At 32.9% G+C, this 19,024-nt stretch overlaps 2 protein-coding genes across 3 annotated transcripts; both read left to right on the top strand.

Annotated features, from left to right (window-relative positions):
* Window positions 1-247: 247 nt before the first annotated feature.
* LOC109818894 (emp24/gp25L/p24 family/GOLD family protein) lies at window positions 248-2,810 on the top strand. Its single transcript, XM_020384435.3, has 4 exons — window positions 248-576; window positions 1,390-1,576; window positions 1,717-1,824; window positions 2,503-2,810. Exons 1-4 carry the CDS (start codon window positions 373-375, stop codon window positions 2,634-2,636), a joined length of 633 nt encoding a protein of 210 aa, XP_020240024.1. The 5' UTR covers window positions 248-372; the 3' UTR covers window positions 2,637-2,810.
* Window positions 2,811-8,224: 5,414 nt separating this feature from the next.
* Window positions 8,225-18,229, top strand: LOC109807120 (protein serine/threonine kinase). 2 transcript variants are annotated; one of them, XM_020369648.3, is made up of 16 exons: window positions 8,237-8,503; window positions 8,590-8,681; window positions 8,896-11,007; window positions 11,124-11,451; window positions 11,565-11,780; window positions 11,893-11,965; window positions 12,057-12,262; window positions 12,357-12,419; window positions 12,841-13,049; window positions 14,221-14,332; window positions 14,468-14,980; window positions 16,021-16,331; window positions 16,427-16,670; window positions 16,749-16,822; window positions 17,292-17,430; window positions 17,868-18,229. In XM_020369648.3, exons 1-16 carry the CDS (start codon window positions 8,375-8,377, stop codon window positions 18,015-18,017), a joined length of 4,971 nt encoding a protein of 1,656 aa, XP_020225237.1. In that variant the 5' UTR covers window positions 8,237-8,374; the 3' UTR covers window positions 18,018-18,229. The 2 variants fall into 2 exon arrangements, with proteins under 2 accessions (XP_020225240.1, XP_020225237.1); XM_020369651.3 differs by lacking the exons at window positions 16,749-16,822; window positions 17,292-17,430; window positions 17,868-18,229 and having other exon boundaries at window positions 8,225-8,503; window positions 16,414-16,570.
* The last annotated feature ends 795 nt before the right edge of the window (window positions 18,230-19,024 follow it).

Here is a 19,024-nt window from a genome sequence, read left to right as displayed (position 1 = left end):
AATTATAAATTATTTAAGATATGATTTAAAAACTAATTAAAAATAAATATTTTTTTCATATATAATAGATAATAATATAAATTATTTTACATTTCTAGTATTTTAAATTAAAAGTTTTAAAATAAGTATTATAAAATTGCTACTCCAGTCAATAGTCAATATAGCACCTACCCTGCTTTGTGATTGGCTGGTGCACGTTGTAGGTTTGACACGTCAGCACTACGAAACGACGCCTGAAACAAATCTGTGCAATCCCAAATGTTCTGCTGCAGTGGCTGAGTTGAGAAACGGAGAAAGAAGAAAGAAGAAAGAAGAAAGAAGAAAGATTGGATTCACACTTTGAGATCTGAAAGCGCTTCTCACTGTTTCAAAATGAGAGGCGCCAACGTATGGACGGTTTTCATGTGTCTGATGCTCAGCTTCTTCGCTCGCATTCAATCGCTCTCCGTCACGGTTAACGACGTCGAGTGCGTCTACGAGTACGTGCTTTACGAGGGCGACACCGTTTCCGGCAACTTTGTCGTCGTCGACCATGACATCTTCTGGAGCTCCGATCACCCCGGCATTGATTTCACGGTCTGTTTATTGCCCTAATTCATTCAATTATCAATTTATTTGCCCTTTCCGTTCATTTTCTAGAGGACAATTCATATCACGCGGACACTCACTCCCAAAACCTAATCACGATTAATGCAATTCGTGTTTTTTGCTCTTCTCCAATCTAAATTGGAGACTTTTAATGCAAATCTTTACTTTACAAGATGAGATTCCAATTCATCTAAGAGATATGTGCCCCTGTCTGTTTTTGCTTCAGAAAATCAATTTTCACAATTGTCAATGAAACTCACACACTTCAATCTACATTTATCACTGAGATCAGTTGATATACACGATCAAAATTAATTTTACGCAACTTCAAAACAAACAGACCCTAACTTGGATTCTGGAAATCATTCTCCATTCCCTTTTGGAAGTATTTGTGCTGGAGTTAGGCTGCAAATTGAATGACAGAAAGTGATGACTGGGGAGAGTTAAAGGATACCATGAATTTTTCAAATGGATGACATTTATTTTCTGCACGTAATTAAATTTATGCTCAAGTCTTGTGCACTTTTATTTACTGTGGAGTGTGGAGTGCAGTTTGGGACCTTGAGGACGAGGCTTGAATATATTGTCATAACTTATAAGTTGTGGAAGACTCTTGTTGATAACCTCTGAATTTGTGGTCGCTTTGTGTAAAACGTATGTGTGTTAACAAGTATTATGGGAAGTACATTGAGAGCCATCTTTGGTTGCTGATTGTATGATTTAATTGTTAACATGCCCAAAATTGCAAACTGTTTTGTAACTTTAGCTTTTCAGATATCCTAATTTTGCTGTTATCTTCAGGTGACAACTCCTGCAGGGAATACCGTTCAAAATATCAAGGGAACATCTGGTGACAAGTTTAGTTTTAAAGCCCCAACACATGGAATGTATAAATTTTGTTTCCATAACCCTTACTCAACACCTGAGACTGTTTCTTTCTACATCCATGTTGGTCATATCCCCTCTGAGCATGATCTTGCCAAAGATGGTACGTTCTCTGTGTAAGCAGGTTTTCTTGGTAGATTCTACTATCCTATTACATGATATTTATGAATAATGGTCCAAGTGTTCCTTTTTCATTGTATTTTTTGGTTGTCAAGGCTTCCCTTTAACTTTGATCGTTTGCAGAGCATTTGGACCCAGTTAATGTTAAAATTGCTGAGCTTAGAGAGGCACTAGAATCTGTTACAGCTGAACAAAAGTACTTGAAAGCTCGTGATGCAAGGCATCGTCACAGTAAGTAGTTTCCTTTCTTATGAGCTGGCATTGTCCTAGTTATGGAAATTTGATCTAGTAGTCATGTCATGACTCATGATATCATGTGCAGTCATATATACATTTGTAGATTTTATGTAGACATTTTTTCCCCTTCACTTCATATAGGGATGATTCCCAGACATAAGTATCTTTACCATTTATCTATTTTAAGATCAGTGGAAAATGTAGCAAAAAAATAGAAAGTCTCTATTTAAGTTATCCAGGCACCCATTTAGTCATTTTAATTATAAAGTGCTGGAGGTTTCAGCTAAAGTTCAGTGTTAGCAAAACTATCAATGGGATAGTAACAAGCTTCTTCCATAGGAGGCTTCTGTGATAACTAACATTACTTCCACAGAGAAGGGGATATTCCTGTCTGTAACAGTTCTTGTAAGATGTAGTATTTAGTGTCATATTTTGTAAACAATCTGAACATTTTGTGAGGGTAAAAACAGTTTAAACATTCTAGGATGTAATCAGAAGGCTCTAATTTATGCGTTGATAAACTGTTCAGGTATCTGTTGATTATTCGCAGCATTTTATATCCTACATCTTGTCACTTGTGCTACAGTTTTCATGAGTAAAATAAGTGGTTGGGAATATATGTTATCCTCTTCTGCGTTCTTAAAACACTCACTGAACTCTATTTGTTTGTAGCGAACGAGAGCACACGGAAGCGTGTTATATTCTACACTGTGGGAGAGTACCTTCTGTTGGCTGCTGTTAGTGCACTGCAAGTCATATACATCAGACGCCTTTTCAGCAAGTCAGTGGCCTACAACCGTGTTTGAGTCTCCATCATTAACATTATGGCTTCCTTCATTAGCAACAGGGTTAGGTTTACATGTGTTATCTATTTAACATTACGTTTACGATCCCTTGGTGAAACACTTTTTTTTCTTTTCAACAAAGACGCGGCTTGTATTTTGATATCCAACAAGATTTTAAATTCCTTAGCTTGTGAATTTCAATGGATTGACAGAAATTAAACCGTGTGAGAATCGATACTACGTTTGTAAAATGTTAGTAGTCTGAGTTCTTAAACGGTGGATAACTTGAAAATAAAATAAGACGCTTTTGGTTAATCGAAACCTATCTGCATTTTTTTTTACCTGTGTTCCTGCCTCTCAAATTCTCAATGTTGAAAGTAAAGTGTTGGGAGTTTTGGCTCTATGTTGTTCACTTTTACTAGCAAAAGGGGAAACATCTCCACGAGGATAAAATTAATAATTTGATATTATAATAATCAAATGATTGTAATTAGGGGGTAAACACAGGTCGGATCAACTCAATCAGTTTGAACAAACCGAATTCAATAAAATTAATTAGTTGGGTTGGATTGATAGCGGAGATGGATCCACTTTTTAATTCGACCAATTATGGTTGAGCTTTGGATTGAACAAAATTTAAATAAAAAAATGAGTAATTTAGCCAATTAGATTATATCATTTTTATATTATATGGTATTAATAAAATGATTAAACTTGTGATTTAGTATTATTATTTTTAACTTGATTTACACTTTCTAGTTGGATTCTAAATGTGATGTGTTCATGGAAGAATTTCTACGTGGTGCAACTTTTTTTTTTTTTTTCTGGTTGCAATGGTTTTTATGTTTTAACATAAGAACAACACATTGAGTGAGATAAAGATAGTAATACAGTTTTAATATATATTTTCTTTGGACACATTTGTTATTTATTAAAAGTATACTAACATTTTGTGGAGTTCACATTCTCACTATTGTAATAAATTTTAATCAATAAAAGAGAATACGTTAGAAAAAGAATGTTCTTAGTACTTCTCGATAGGGGTGTACATAAAATTAACTAAATTAAATTAAATTAAATTATAAAAAAATAAACTATTTTTTATAAAAATAAAATAAAATATTATTTTTTAATAATTATTTGATAATTTGTATTATAATAAATTTTAATTATTTTGACTATATAAGTAATGATTAAAATTAAGCTTTCTTTTTAAAAAATCAACTATAAATCAAATTATTTAACACTTTAGAAAATTTTATAGTAATTTTAAATTATGTTTTTTTTTGTTTTAATTTATTTTGTTTATGTATGATTCGTTTTTACTATTTTTAGTTAAATATAATGGGAAACAATAATATTTTTCATGGGTAATGTAATTTTCTCTCTAAATATTTAACACAACAACATATCTATATATAATTTAAACTTCAGATAATTGATTAAGGTGAAACTAATTTTTTATTGGTTGATAGGATTGTTCAAAAATTATTTCAAACTAAACTACAAAATAATTAAATTGAACTAGACAATATAAAATACTCGACTATCCTTTATAATAACTAAATTGAACTTAAGTTTGGTTTTAAAAAATAAATTACTACAAAATTAGTTTCGATCAAATCAAGTCTTAAGAAAATGTTTGATTTAGAGTACAAAAATAGTTTAATTTAGTAAAAAGTGTAGTTCAAGTAGATGGAACATCGACTAGTAATTCCATAATTAGTTCTTATGTGAGCTTGAACTATTTTACTTCAAGTTTTTGTAAGTGATTTTTGGTAAACGACTTTAGTTAACTTACCACTTAGAAGATTTTAGTTTTTCCAAGTTAAATAGTGTTGGACACAATTTAGCTTATTAGTAAAAGTTTAAGAAAATAGTTAATTTGAATAAATAGATGAACTACTTTTATAGTTTAATGTAGCTAACATGTAGTTTAGTTCAGTTTCAACCTTTTTTTGAACACTCATACTTCTTGCAACACTATTGTTTTTCAAGTGTTTGATGTAACTAAATGTGTTGAATGTTTAAGTTGTGAGCTTAGTTAAGTGGTTCAACCTATGAAAGGTATATAAGGTTTTTATAAAAATAAGAACTTCATAAGTTCAGCTTTTACAAAATTCCTAGCGAGAGGTTAGAGAAAGATGTTCTAAACTTCAAATTTCCCTTTTCTTCATTCGATTTTGAGAATCATCTCTTCTCTCTTCATTCTAGTTGATCCACTTGGTTATTTGGAAGATTCGAGTTTTAAAGTTGGAAGTCTCAAGTTCTTAGATGTGAATTTTCGTTCTTCCCTTCTCTTCTAGATTTGGTTCTTCAAGAGGTAAGGGAAACTTGTGTTGTTTGTTAGATTTCATGTTGATTTTGCTGTTGGGTTCATCTAGGTGTTTTTTTAATGGTAAAAATGAATTGAAAAAGTTGTTTTTGATTTTGGTTTTTTCTTGAAGTTGCCTATGAGTGAAGATTGGTGATTCTAATAAATTAATTTGGCTCAAAATCAAGTTTTGCATAAATGCATAACTAATGTCATCATGTTGGGCATGCCTTTAGGATATCGAGCGTAGTTCAATCAAGAGCACTCTGTCTTGCTCACACTAGATGCATGATTGGTGGTGTCAAGCGTGAGGAAAAAAAATATCCTTGGATTGAATTGGTGACGGGCGTGGCCTGAATGATGTCGAACATTATGAGAGAGAATTATCTTGAATTGGCATGAGGTTGCGTGTGGAATTTTTATCACCCCGAGCATGAGGTTCTAGGAATTCCCTATCTTAGCCACATTGGGTGTGGGTTGAGTGGTTTTAGACAAAGGCGAGACAGAGAACTCCTTGCTTCAATGACATTGCGTGGCCCTTAAGTGGCGTTGGACGGAGTTACATGATGAAAGTTGTGTTGTTTTAAGATGTTTATGGTTAAATAATGGTGAATAAGTTGTGGGAATGATGGTCTGTGATGATGAGACAATATGTTGTAAGATGATACATGATTGATAATGTTTTTTTTGTTAAGTTAAGAGCTAATAGATGTTGAATTGTAAAGTTTTATGTTGTTTTAATTTGCTTAAGCTATATGCTATTATTGCTAATGAAAGTTGAGCATGTTGTAAAGTTGTATGATGTTTAAGTTGTTGAAGTTGATAAGTTGTTAAGTTTTAGGCGTGTGGATTAAATAAATGTCTTATTTACAATATATAACAACTAGAGGAGAGTAAAGTTATTTTAGAAATTTGAATATCCCATTGAATTGATATGCGTGCGGGGTGCTCTGAGAGCCTAGATGAAATCCTTCAGTTAGTAAGTTGACTTTTGAATGAGTAAGTTATTTTCAATTGTCTCTTCTAGATTTTATGTAGTATTCGTGTGCAAGTAAGGTCGAAACATACATGTATAAAGTGACTAATAAAGTAAAATAGAAAGTCGAGAACTTATTTCCTAATCGAGTATTGGAGAAATGAGTACTTAGAGGGTAATCGATAGTTTAATTCCACAAGGAGCTTAGTGTTGCAGACTAATGTCGTGATAAACTCGTATCCAAATTATTTTACCCTAACAATATTACTAGACTTCCTAATTTAAGTGACAAAATCTGATAAATCAATCTAGTTGATGTTAATTATTGTTTCTAGTTTTATACTATTCTTTGTTTCTAATTTTATATCAATTGTTGTGATTCAATAGGATTAAGTCACTTAAACTATCCACCCCAGTTTGTAGGAAATCTTCATAGTTAATATGTGTGACGACACATTAATTGTGTATGTGTGTGTGTATATATGTTGTTATGTTCAATATGCTAAAGTTGATCACATTGTATAAGTGGTTTAAAGTTATTTTTATAATAATATTGTTGTTGTGTTGTAGGATGATGTTGTGTTTAAGTTGAAAGTTGACATGTTGAGTTGTAAATGGTTAAGTTGTTTTATGTTGTAAGTTACATGTTGAAGTTGATGTTATTGTTCATGTTGATATTCATATCATGTATGTGTTTTAATTTTTTTCACAAGCTTGCCTTATGTTTTCCTATGGTTGGAATCGTGATGATCATATTTAGTATAAGAACAAGAATGATTAATTGGATGGCTTATGCAGTTGGTGGTGAGTCACGTTGGAAGTGACACGATTTTGTTAAGGCTATTCCAATGTAGTTAGGTCTTGTATAGGCGTTGGATCAGTGATTTAGGGTCTATTTTGTATATACAATATTTACTCTTTTATGTATGTAGTATATATATTTCTTTCTTCTACTTACATATAACTGTGTGCATGAGATTATATTCTTATTGCATGATAATCCTAGGTTAAATACATATATGTTTTTCGTTACGTAGAAACTTAATTATAAATAGTGTAATGATTTGGTGGATCGTTACACTTCTTGGTACTAGTTATTAAATGATCATTTGATAGTAAAGTATTCAGTTTATAATTGACTTAACCTAATTTTTTTCATCTTCCCCAATTTCCCACTTGTTATTTTTTTTATAGTAAAATTAAAACTTGATTTAAATTAACTTTATCAATCTAATTCATATCAAAACCAAAAAAATGAGAGGAGCATGAACTAAATCAACCTTAAATGTTCTAGTCACTTCAAGTCTTTTTTTTTAGTAGTGCGCAATTTTGACATTTTAATAAATTTTTAAACAAATTCAATATTTTAAATTCTTATAGTACAGTTTTTTCATCACTTTTTGTTAATCATAAGTTTTTGTTTAATTTTTATCTACTGCATATTAAATTTCATTTAAAAAGAAAATTCATAATTTTTTTTCAAATCCAAAAATTATATCTTATTAAAAAATTTAAATTTATTACTTTTACTAATTTTATATTTTTAATAGTGTTTTATGTTTTAATTTTATCATAAATTTCCAATTATTTAAATAATAACATATTTCAGGTTTAAAAATAAAAAATTGATTTAAAAAATATTTTTTTTTATTTTAAAAAGAGAAATTTTGATTTATAAAAAATTTAAAAATTAAAATTTCACATAGTTTAAATTAGAGGAATGGGAAATATAACTAAATCTAAATTTCTATATAAATTTATTTATTTATTGTTTAAATTCTTTTTATTTCCTTTAAAATGATTTTTTCACTACACAAATAAAATACTTTTGGTTACTTGAAATATAAGGGTGCGCATGGAAGCCTATGCCTTGGTCGAGACAACAATATAAATATAATCATATATACACTTCTGTTGAGAGGGGCAATTACGTAAAGTGTGTTTGGTAGCTATCTTAAAAATGAGATATATTAGTAATTTAGCTTTATTAAAAAAGTACATTAAAAACCTTTGTATTTTAATTTAACGTATTTTGGTCTATTTTATCCTCGTATCAAATGTTATTTTGATTGGTTATTCTTCTTGGTTCCTAATCCAACCATCAGCTCTGGTAGACTGGTAGGTGTTATTTCTCTTTAGGTTTAATAAATGAGATTATGTGAAGACAAATTTGATTAAAATTATAAAATTATCATCTCAATCAACAAGTACAATATTGTAATTGTAAGACAATTTTTTCCCCTCATTTTTTAAACCAAACATTGTAAATTTTAATCACATTAGTGCTTTCAAATACCATTTTTTTTATACATAATGAGAAATTAAATATAGGAGTTTCCTTGCTAAAATTAAAAGGCAAACACTGTTGTGAGATGAAATGACAGAGTTAGCCTTCATATTTAACGGTGGTGATCGGAGAAGAAGCAGAAATGATGAGAAATCGGTGAGTTGACTCAGTGGAGCGAATCGATGCAGGAAGAGAGTGAGTGTTTCGAGTGCCTCCAACTTCGAATTAAGTCTGATTTCTCGGAGCAAGTCTTCTTCAATTATGCCATCCAAACTTCTGCTTTTCCTTTCGGATCTTCAGCTATCGTCAATGTCTCTCTCTCCTTCTTTCAATTTTTGGATCAATTTTTTAATTAATCTATTTATTTTAATTATTGTTTTGTGTTTTGGAAAAATAGATTTCTGGTGCAGCTGATGGTGAAGCTTCTGGCGGTCAATTTATACTGCAGAACCTGTCGAGTCGTGAGAAGAATTGTTTTATAAACTATGTGTAAGATTTATGTTCTGGATTTTTGTTTTTGGCAAGTTATTGTTTCCTTTAATTTTAATGATGGTTTAGGTGAATTACTGTGAGCTGTTTTCATGTGGTGTGGTGTGCTTGTGCTTTTGTACATTCTTTTAATTAAAAATTGAATGAATATTGATTGGGTTTGTTGTTGGCTAGTTTGGAAATTGGAAGTAATGAACTTTTGTTCTGTTTGCAGAAATGAATATATTTTGGATAGCGGTGAAAGCAGTACTAGGAGTAGTGATCCTGATATTGGAGGCCGTCAAGATAATACTGTTGTTAATGGTAGAACTACTTCATCAGATGATTCTGAAAGTGGAAAAGCTTTTTCCGGAAACACGACTTGTAGTCATTCTGGAAGGTTTTCTTGCTCGAGGACAATCGCTTCACTTGCCCCCATTGCTCGTGTGGGAGTGTCTTCCTATTCCACTTTTCAAGAGGTCTCCACTGATTTCTTGTCTGGTTTAATCGAAGATCACGTGTTAGATTCCCTTGATCTCTTCATTGAAGGGAAAGCATCTGGACGGGACAGTGTAAATTTCCTTAGTATAATTGGGTTGCCATCATTTGAGGAGGATACTTCTCCAGGCTCTTTGAGGCATCCAAACATAGCTCCTGTCCTTGCGATTTTTAAAACATCTGATCACGTTAACGTGGTGCTTCCTAAGACTCCATACAACTTGGAAAGTATTCTTCATTTTAACCCCAATGCATTAAAGTCTGACTGGAATAGAAGATTTCTTATGTATCAGCTACTCTCAGCCTTATCGTACATACATGGTTTAGGGGTTTCCCATGGTAATATATGCCCATCCAATATCATGTTGTCGGACTCGTTATGGTCTTGGCTCAGCTTATGGAACAAACCTGTATTGGAATTTAATTCAACTTTACGGGAGAATGAAAATGTTAACCCTGAACCTGCAAGAATTGGTTGTTGTAATATTGGTTGTCATTCTTATGGCCTTTATGCTGATCTAAAGCTTTCTCCAACAATAGATTGGCATTCTTGCTTTCATCAATGGTGGAAAGGAGAACTAAGCAATTTTGAATATTTACTTATCTTAAACAGATTAGCCGGAAGAAGGTGGGGGGACCATACATTTCACCCAGTAATGCCTTGGGTAATTGATTTTAGCTCAAAACCTGATGATAATTGTGATGCAGGGTGGCGAGATTTGAGCAAGAGTAAATGGCGCTTGGCTAAAGGTGATGAACAATTGGATTTCACTTATTCAACGTCTGAAATCCCTCATCATGTTTCAGATGAATGTCTGTCTGAATTGGCTGTCTGCAGTTATAAAGCAAGAAGATTGCCTTTGAGTGTTCTCCGAATGGCTGTTCGGTCTGTCTATGAACCTAATGAATATCCTTCAACAATGCAGAGGCTCTATCAATGGACCCCTGATGAATGCATTCCAGAGTTTTACTGTGATGCCCAAATTTTCAAGTCAATACATGATGGAATGGCTGATTTGGCTGTACCCTCTTGGGCCGAGAGTCCTGAGGATTTCATTAAATTGCATCGTGATGCACTAGAAAGTAATAGGGTGTCATTTCAACTCCATCATTGGATAGATATAACCTTTGGCTACAAAATGTCTGGCCAGGCAGCTCTTGCTGCTAAGAATGTTATGCTTCCCCTATCAGATCCCATGATGCCAAAATCAACAGGACGGCGTCAACTCTTTACACAACCACACCCCGTCCGTCATGCCACTGCCAGAGGAAAACGTCATGGTTCCAATAAATATGCCAAAGTTTTGAGTCAAGCAAATGAAATGCACCGAGAGACATCTCTTCTATCTGAAACTGCTTATCTACAAGAATTAGAGCAAGCATCTACATTTTCCGAACATGCTAGGCATTTGAATGCATATTACCATTATCCCTTAAATCAAATGACAGGGAAGAACATCTCATCGTTGGGAGATCCAACAATAGAGACATTTAGTAGAACTATAAGCAAACTGTCTTTGATTGACAGAAATTACCAGGTGCCGTATAAAATGAATAGAATTTCTTTTCTTCAACATATGAAAGAGGAAAACGAAGGCTCCTCTGGATATCCAGACTTGCTACTTTGGAAGCAGAAACTATCTTCTTCAAGACTTTGCACTGAAGATGTTGCTAGGGACATATTTTCTATTGGTTGTCTCTTGGCTGAACTTCATCTTTGCAGGCCGCTCTTTGATCTAATCTCATTGGAAATATACTTGAAAGATGGAACCTTACCTGGATTTCTGCAGGATCTACCTCCTGATATTAAATTACTTGTTGAAGCATGCATCCAAAAGGATTGGATGAGGTATTAGTGTCCTTGCACACACTTACAACTGAGTGCATGTGTATGGCCTAATTAGGTATGGTTTTTGTGGGTGTTTTTTCTATCATGTTATTAAAGTATTAATTTTTGCTATATAGGAGGCCATCTGCCAAAATTCTTCTGGAATCACCTTATTTTCCAAAGACTGTCAAATCCTCCTACTTGTTTCTTGCTCCACTTCAGCTTGTAGCTAAAGATGAAACTCGTCTTCGATATGCTGCAAATCTCGCAAAGCATGGAGCTCTCAAGGAAATGGGTGCATTTGCAACTGAAATTTGCGCTGCTTATTGCTTACCACTTATAGTGAATGCTGTGAGTGATATCGAAGCTGAATGGGCATATATGCTACTGAAGGAATTCATGAAATGCTTAACAATGCAAGCAGTAAAAACGTTAATCTTGCCAACCATACAGAAAATTTTACAGGCTAGTTGCAAACTTGATTTTTGTGAATTTTGTTTTAGTCTGTAGAATTTAGAAATCTTTTAATTTATTATTTTAACAAAAAAATGACTTCTTATTTAGACATCTTTTTACAGACCACAGGTTATTTACGATTAAAGGTTTCCCTTCTACAAGATTCATTTGTACAGGAAATATGGAATCGAGTTGGTAAACAAGCATACCTGGAAACTATTCATCCATTGGTCTTGTCAAACTTGTACATTTCTCCAGATAAAAGTTCAGCTTCCTCTGCTTCAGTGCTTCTAATCAGTTCTAGTGAGGAGCTTGGTGTACCTATTACCATCCATCAGGTTTTTTGGTTATGCAACAACCTTCAGTGCTATGTTTTCCTTTACCCACATGCCCCCACTCCCACTTATGTGTATTCATTATTGCTTTACTTACCTTTTGTTCTTGAATCAGACTATCTTGCCTCTTGTTCACTGCTTTGGGAAAGGACTATGTGCGGATGGCATTGACGTGCTGATCAGAATTGGTATTCTTAGTTTACTGACTTTCGTATTTTTCCATCTTTTCATCACTGAGACCTTCAATTTATAATGCCCTAACATTTTTTAACTTCTCAGGTGGCATTTTTGGAGAATCGTTTATCATCAAGCAGATGGTACCATTACTGAAAAATGTTGTTCGTTCCTTCATTGATGTGTCTTGCATGAATAAGCCTGATCCTGTCCAGAGTTGGAGTGCTTTAGCACTTATTGATTGCATGATGACTTTGGATGGGCTTATAGCTTTCTTGACAGAAGATGTCATTGTAAAGGAGCTGCTTGAAGTATAGTTCTTATTCTTTTCTGGCTTTTAAATGCTTTAATTGCCAACACATATTGTTTAACATTTAATTGTTGAATTTGTTGTAAAATACGCAGGACCTAAGTTGCATACACATTGGGGTTCTTATGCAGAAACATATGGAAATTGCAGTGCTTCAGGTTCTACAAATTATCCATTGTTTTGTTTTGGATCTGTCACTCATTCCTTGGTTCTGTTGGCTCTAATTGGCATATTACCATAACCCTTACCAGGGATCATTAACTTTTTAGTAGTAAGCCACTAAGGAATTAAACAGTTTTATGTGAAAATATCAGGAATTTTTTATAACTTGTTTAATTGGAATGGTAAAATTGAAGAGATACGGTGTCAATGATTGAGTTTTGTGCCTTGGCTCATGGCCTTTAAACTCAGCATTGCTCATAAAACAAAATGTAGCACTACTTCTGAACTGTTTTATTGCTCCTGCCTTTTATTTGGCTTGTATACCAATAGTGTGGTGATGTCTGCTCTATTTCGTCGCATAATGTATCAATAATCACCTAAATTGTTAAATAATTATAGTTGCCTTCTCTTTGTCAGTTTGCTGCTACTACTCTTTTTGGAATTTGTCAGCGGATTGGAGCAGATTTGACAGCATTGCATATTCTTCCAAAACTTAAAGAACTATTTGATGAGCTTGCTTTCTCCCAGGAAATTTCTAAAGGTTCAACTACTGTTGGCAGAAACTTGAAGGTTGGCAAAATAAAAATTGGAGGGAACTTGCATATTGAAAGTCGTATGGATTTAGTGTGAGTGTCAATTTTGCCTTCTGAACTAGGTTTTATGCTGGGACAAATTACCCTCCTGCTATTTGGTGCAACACATAATGAATGTTTTTCAAGCCATATTAGTGGTTAATGTCAAATCTAAAAATACGCTGTATACTAAACCTTTTAATAATGCTAGGTGATATAATCCCATATATGATACAGTGATTTACTGCACGAATAAAAAATGCTGGATCTCATTGACAGAGACAATATCTTTGGTTAGGCAATCCTAATGGCTAATTGATAGCCAATATAGGAATTTGTTACTATTACTGTTTTAGTTCTATATCTTCAGCTTCACTTGTTATTCATTTATGTTATTTGTACAGCTGTAAAAGCTAGTAAAACAAGCTCTCTTGCTGTGATAAAATTCAGAGCATAGTATCTGAGACACTAACTCCATTCTTCACCTTTGGCTTCATATCTTTCTTTTGATTTTAATGATAACACAAATCCATATTTCTAACATCAACTAGAAATAAAATGCATTATTTAATGTGCTTAACTAAACCAAACATATAATAATAAATTCCTTTAGTGTATTCCTAAATATTCTCAAGTGTATATACACCCACTATGAGCTTCAATTTAACTTTGCTAACCTGATTTTTCAATCCAATTGCAGTGTCCTTCCTGATTTGCAAAAGTTGACACATTTCTACCTGATATAGTATTACATTTTGTAGTGGCCCACCTATCATCAGAATACAGGATTAATTATCATAATTAGAAACGCATCTGTGAAGCACTTGACTTATTGATGAGAAAATGACTTGAAAGATCAATTAATTACCTTAACTCATCATTTCTAGGAGACATAAGCTTTTAGCCAGATCTTCTTTCAATCCAAAAATGTCGTTTACTTTGCACATTCTACTGAAACCATGAGAGTTAATTTAGGCATAAGGTCAGGCATTGCAAACTGTCACTGAATAAGGTTTATGTGTGCTTAATTTTGTAAAATCATGGTCGAGTGCAATTGGATCAATAAATCAAGTTGTCATGATCAAAGTGCATTGATTCCTTACTGTAAATAGGCTGTGTATAGTCCTCCTAGACTCACTTTCAAGTTTGTATTATTTTATAACGTCTGTTTTATTGGTCCTATTTATTTTTTTAGTATGTAAAAAGTCTTCTGGGTCGTATGTAGGTCGGTTCTCTATCCTTCCTTTGCATCTCTTCTTGGGATAGAGAAACTTCGTCAATGCTGTGCCACATGGTTGATTCTTGAACAATATCTTCTACGTCATCATAATTGGAAGGTATGCTACATTTTCTTTTCTTTTTTTCCCCTATATGAATGGAAAAGTTGCATGTGTTTTTTGGTGTGATAATTTCTGTCCTTAGTCTCATGTACAACTTTCTTGTTGCTTATTTCTAAACCTGTTGTGGTTTAGTGGGAATATGCAGGAGAATCATCAAAAAACGGCTCAGAAAATATTATTGCTAGAAGACCTGTAGCCCAGGGATTTATATCTGAATACAATCCTGCAAAGCTGTTACTTAATGGGGTTGGATGGTCGATTCCACAATCCCAAGGAAGAAGTGCCAAAAATTTGATCCCTCAGAGACGACCATTAAAAGTTCATCAAAGTCAAGTAGTAATGCAAGAAGGCATGTCATACCAAATGAACCACGATCCCTGGTTTTGGTTCCCTAGTCCAGCCACCATCTGGGATGGGCCTGAATTTCTTGGGAGGGTGGGTATTCAGAAAGAAGAATTTCCATGGAAGATTAGAGCATCTGTTATATACTCTATACGGGCACATCATGGAGCAGTGAGGTCTCTGGCTGTTCAAGATGAATGTACTGTTTTTACTGCAGGAATTGGCCAAGGATATAAAGGAAGTGTTCAGAAATGGGAATTGAGCCGAACTAACTGTCTGTCCAGCTATCATGGCCATGAGGAGGTTTGTTTCTTCATTCTTTGCTGAAAATGACATTCTTCATCCATGGAGAACTGCTGCTTGATTTAGATCCCTATATTATTTATATATTTTCATAGCAAAGAACTATTCAATACTATTATGTATCAACTGTGGTATCAATATGCGTATTGCAAAGTACAAAGTAAAGCATGATGGATGATGATTTAAAACAAAATGGGCTATGCTGTGATTGAATGCAGAGCTGCTGATGGTAGTTTAGAAGCGCAGTTGCCTAGGGCCCCTAATTGGGAGAGGCCCAATTTTTTTAGTCTCATATTTTGCAGAAAAAAAAAAATTAGAAAATACTTCTTGTTTTATATTTGTACATATCTTAACACCTTGAGTTCATTTTATATTTTTAAACGTTTTTAAAATAAAGGATCTTAGGTTCATGCTTAAACTGTCATTCATTTTCTTTTTATTTATGAAAAAAAACTGTCTTTCAGTTTTTGATCATTAGAACTGTCTTTCAGTTTCATATTAAATAACAATACTGAAAAAAAGTATTATGAAATAAAAAAGCATATTACATTCATGCTGTTTGATATATAAAAAAAAAAAATGAAAACTGCACTTAATGAAATTGTAATTGATACATAAAGAAATTGTTTTATTTTTTTTTTAGAAAAAAAAAAACTACACTACAACTATACTTGTCCTCTCTAAAAATATATTATGCATTTAATATAATAAGATGTATAATTCTCTTAATAAAATTACACGTCTATAATTTATTAAATATATTTTTATTTTATACTTATATTTAAGAAATCTTAATTTATTATTTTGCCTAGAGCCTATAGAAAGTCGGGACCAACCCTGATTGAATGTATTATGAACTAGTGCAAGTGTGCAACAAATACAATTAATTAGTATAGCCGGTCTTAACAATTAGTCGTGAGTTGAGCTGTGCTTATAATTTTTTATTTTTTTTTTAACTTCAGATGGCATTTAGATATGCATTTATCTTGGTAACAACTTCTGCTATATATACATCAGTCATATATTATCTCCAATTTCAGGTTGTGAATGATATTTGCATCTTATCATCTAGTGGAAGAGTTGCATCTTGTGATGGAACAATTCACATTTGGAATAGTCAAACAGGGAAGCAAATATTAGTATTTGCTGAGTCCCAAACAGAAACTGGCAATCCTACAAGCCATCCATCCTCTGCACCAAAAATTAACAGTGACCAAGCTAACGTGCTTAATTTGAATACACTTTCAAATGGAATACTGTCTAGTGCTTTTGATTCAAGTCTTTATACTTGTATGCATCAATTATCCTCCGCTGGAACTCTTGTAGTTGGCACTGGAAATGGTGCTCTGAGGTGAAATTAATTCTTTGTTTTGAATGCTATTTCAATTAGATATTAGAAAATATGTTGATGCCTGCCAACTTTTGAATCTTAGTTGTACTGTACAGGTTCATTGATGTTGCTCGAGGTCAAAAGCTTCATATGTGGAGAGGCGAATCTACTGAATCTAGTTTTCCTTCCCTTATTTCTGCCATTTGTTCCACTGGCTCTGAGAGGATGCAAGCAGGTGGAATTTCCACTTTGCCATCTTTTATTGCAGCCGGACTAAGTTCTGGTCACTGTAAATTATTTGATGCAAAGAGTGGAAATGTCATTTCCTCTTGGCGAGCTCACGATGCATATGTGACAAAGGTATGTCAATTATGTTCCTAATATTAGGGCTACCCAATTTTGTTTTACACACAGATTCATCAATGTCTTTGTTCACAGTTGGCAGCACCTGAGGAACATCTCCTTGTTTCCAGCTCTCTGGATAGAACTTTACGAGTCTGGGACTTAAGAATGTAAGAGCTATCAATTTCAATTCATTAGGAACTTAGGACCATTAGAACTGTCTCTCTTATGCTTCTTTTAAGAGATCAAAGTTTTGTGCCTTTTGACACATGAAAGTTGTTAGAAGGTAAAGCAAATGGTTGATTGAGGTTTGAAGGATGACCATCCTTATTGCATAATACACCTGCTGATAGTTTACAAACTACATGATAAGAATGCTTTTATAAGATGTAGGTGACTATGTGCATATAAATTCACTTAGGAAATTAAAGAATTTATCAATGATCAAGATGAGCAATAAAACTTATTTCACCTCCACTCTTATGTTTCTTTATTCATTGTCATGTCAGTCTTGGACTTTCCTTGCTCTCCATGTTTCTGTAGTTTCACGTTTTCATAAATTTGATTCTGCGCTTGAAAATTGCATGTGTGTTTATTGAAGATACATATCCTGAAGCTCATCTCTATTACCCCTTGCAGGAATTTGCCATTACAGCCCATTATCTACAGAGGTCATTCAGATGGCATATCCAGTTTCTCCATTTGGGGCCAAGATGTTATTTCAATTTCCCGGAATAGGATTGGGCTTCTCTCCTTATCTAAATCTGCCAATGAAACAGTAAGATATTCTTTTTTGGGGCTCACGGCTTGCGAGACGAGGATAGGAATTAGAATGGATGATATGTTAATTTTGCTTGTGTAGCACCCAATTTAGATGTCAAAATAATGGTTCGTTCTTGCTTTGGTTATATCTTGTTGCTTGATGTGATCCCCCTTGTTCATATTATCGTATAGATTCCGCTCCTCAGTAATATATCACTCTGCTGAAAACATTTATTTAAAACCGAACCTTCCAGACTTCCAGCAAATCATCTCTTCACAGTTTTAAGATAGTGTAATGCATATGGTTGATATGGCTTGATGTTATTTATTTATTTTAGGTGCTCATCAGTAAAGGAAAGCATGATGTCATTGTTTAAGAATAATATAATACAGATATAAATTTGTGCTCAAAATTTAAAAATTTTATCCTGATTATGTGATTCCATGACACAGGATGGGCAGCATCGCATTATCCCCCAGAAACTCTATGTATCTGATAATGGAATGAGAAGCTTGTCAGCGTTATCATGTATTAGTATACTCCCATTTTCTCGGTTGTTTCTCATTGGAACTGAAGATGGTTATCTGAGAATCAGTTGTTAAATATGCTTAGTCGTTTTCCTTATATCATGATGAATTATGATTCATCCATGGCACGCGGGTCTGATTTTTTGTTTCAGCCAATATGGCCTTGTAAATCAATCAACTATTCAATTTTTTTGCCAGGTATACCCTAAATTCCATTTTGTTGTATTTTTCTTTGTAACAGTTAAATAATTAGTTTATAGAAAATAACAGTTTCAAAGTATTGGAAATTTTGGAAGTGATTCGTTTAAGAGGTTTGAATTTTAAAGTAAAAATATAGGTTGCTGGTTGTCTAATTCTAATTCAGACCCTTTTATATTTTTCGCGTACTACTAGTTTGATAACTCAAACCTTATTCTTTGGTAAACAAGATTTGGGAAACAAGAGGATTTAGTTGAGGTGGTTGAACATGTATTTAATTTCTATATATAAAAAATAAAATAAAATCTTATTTTGGGATGTGAGAACCGTCACTTGAAAAGAAATTAATATTTTAGCACGGACAACAACAAAACGTAGACTTGTATCTTTCGTGTGCACATGTTAATCAGTACTACTTTAAACACATTATAATAAAAATAAATGAAAATGCTTTTATAAAAAATATTATTAATATATCTAATCATAATATTTAATATACTTTTGACATGATTTTGGATCGAAATTTTATGATTACTTCTTTAACTAATACTAGAGAATACACCAGCAATTTAGCTCTTGAAGTATTATTATTTCGTTTAAATAGTTCTCGAACAAATAAAATTATATATTTAGTTTTTAAAGTGTTAGATATACATTAATTTAGTCTATCGATTAATATATTTTACTAATATTTAGAGACTGATTTGAAGAATTCTTTAATAACTGAGAGACTATATAGTATATATTTTAATATTTTAAGGGTTATTTATATAATTCAATAATTTAAGGACTGTCTAGGAAAAGAGTGATATTTTAGGAATTAAAATTGATAATTTACTATAAATAATTGATTACTCTTTTTTTTACTAAATAATTTTTTGGTT

This window comes from Cajanus cajan, chromosome 7, assembly GCF_000230855.2.
Source record: "Cajanus cajan strain Asha chromosome 7, NIPB_CcT2T_4, whole genome shotgun sequence".
Lineage (NCBI taxonomy): Eukaryota > Viridiplantae > Streptophyta > Magnoliopsida > Fabales > Fabaceae > Cajanus > Cajanus cajan.
The sequence above is the reverse complement of the archived record's forward strand: the minus strand, read 5'-3'. Positions and strand labels throughout refer to the sequence as shown.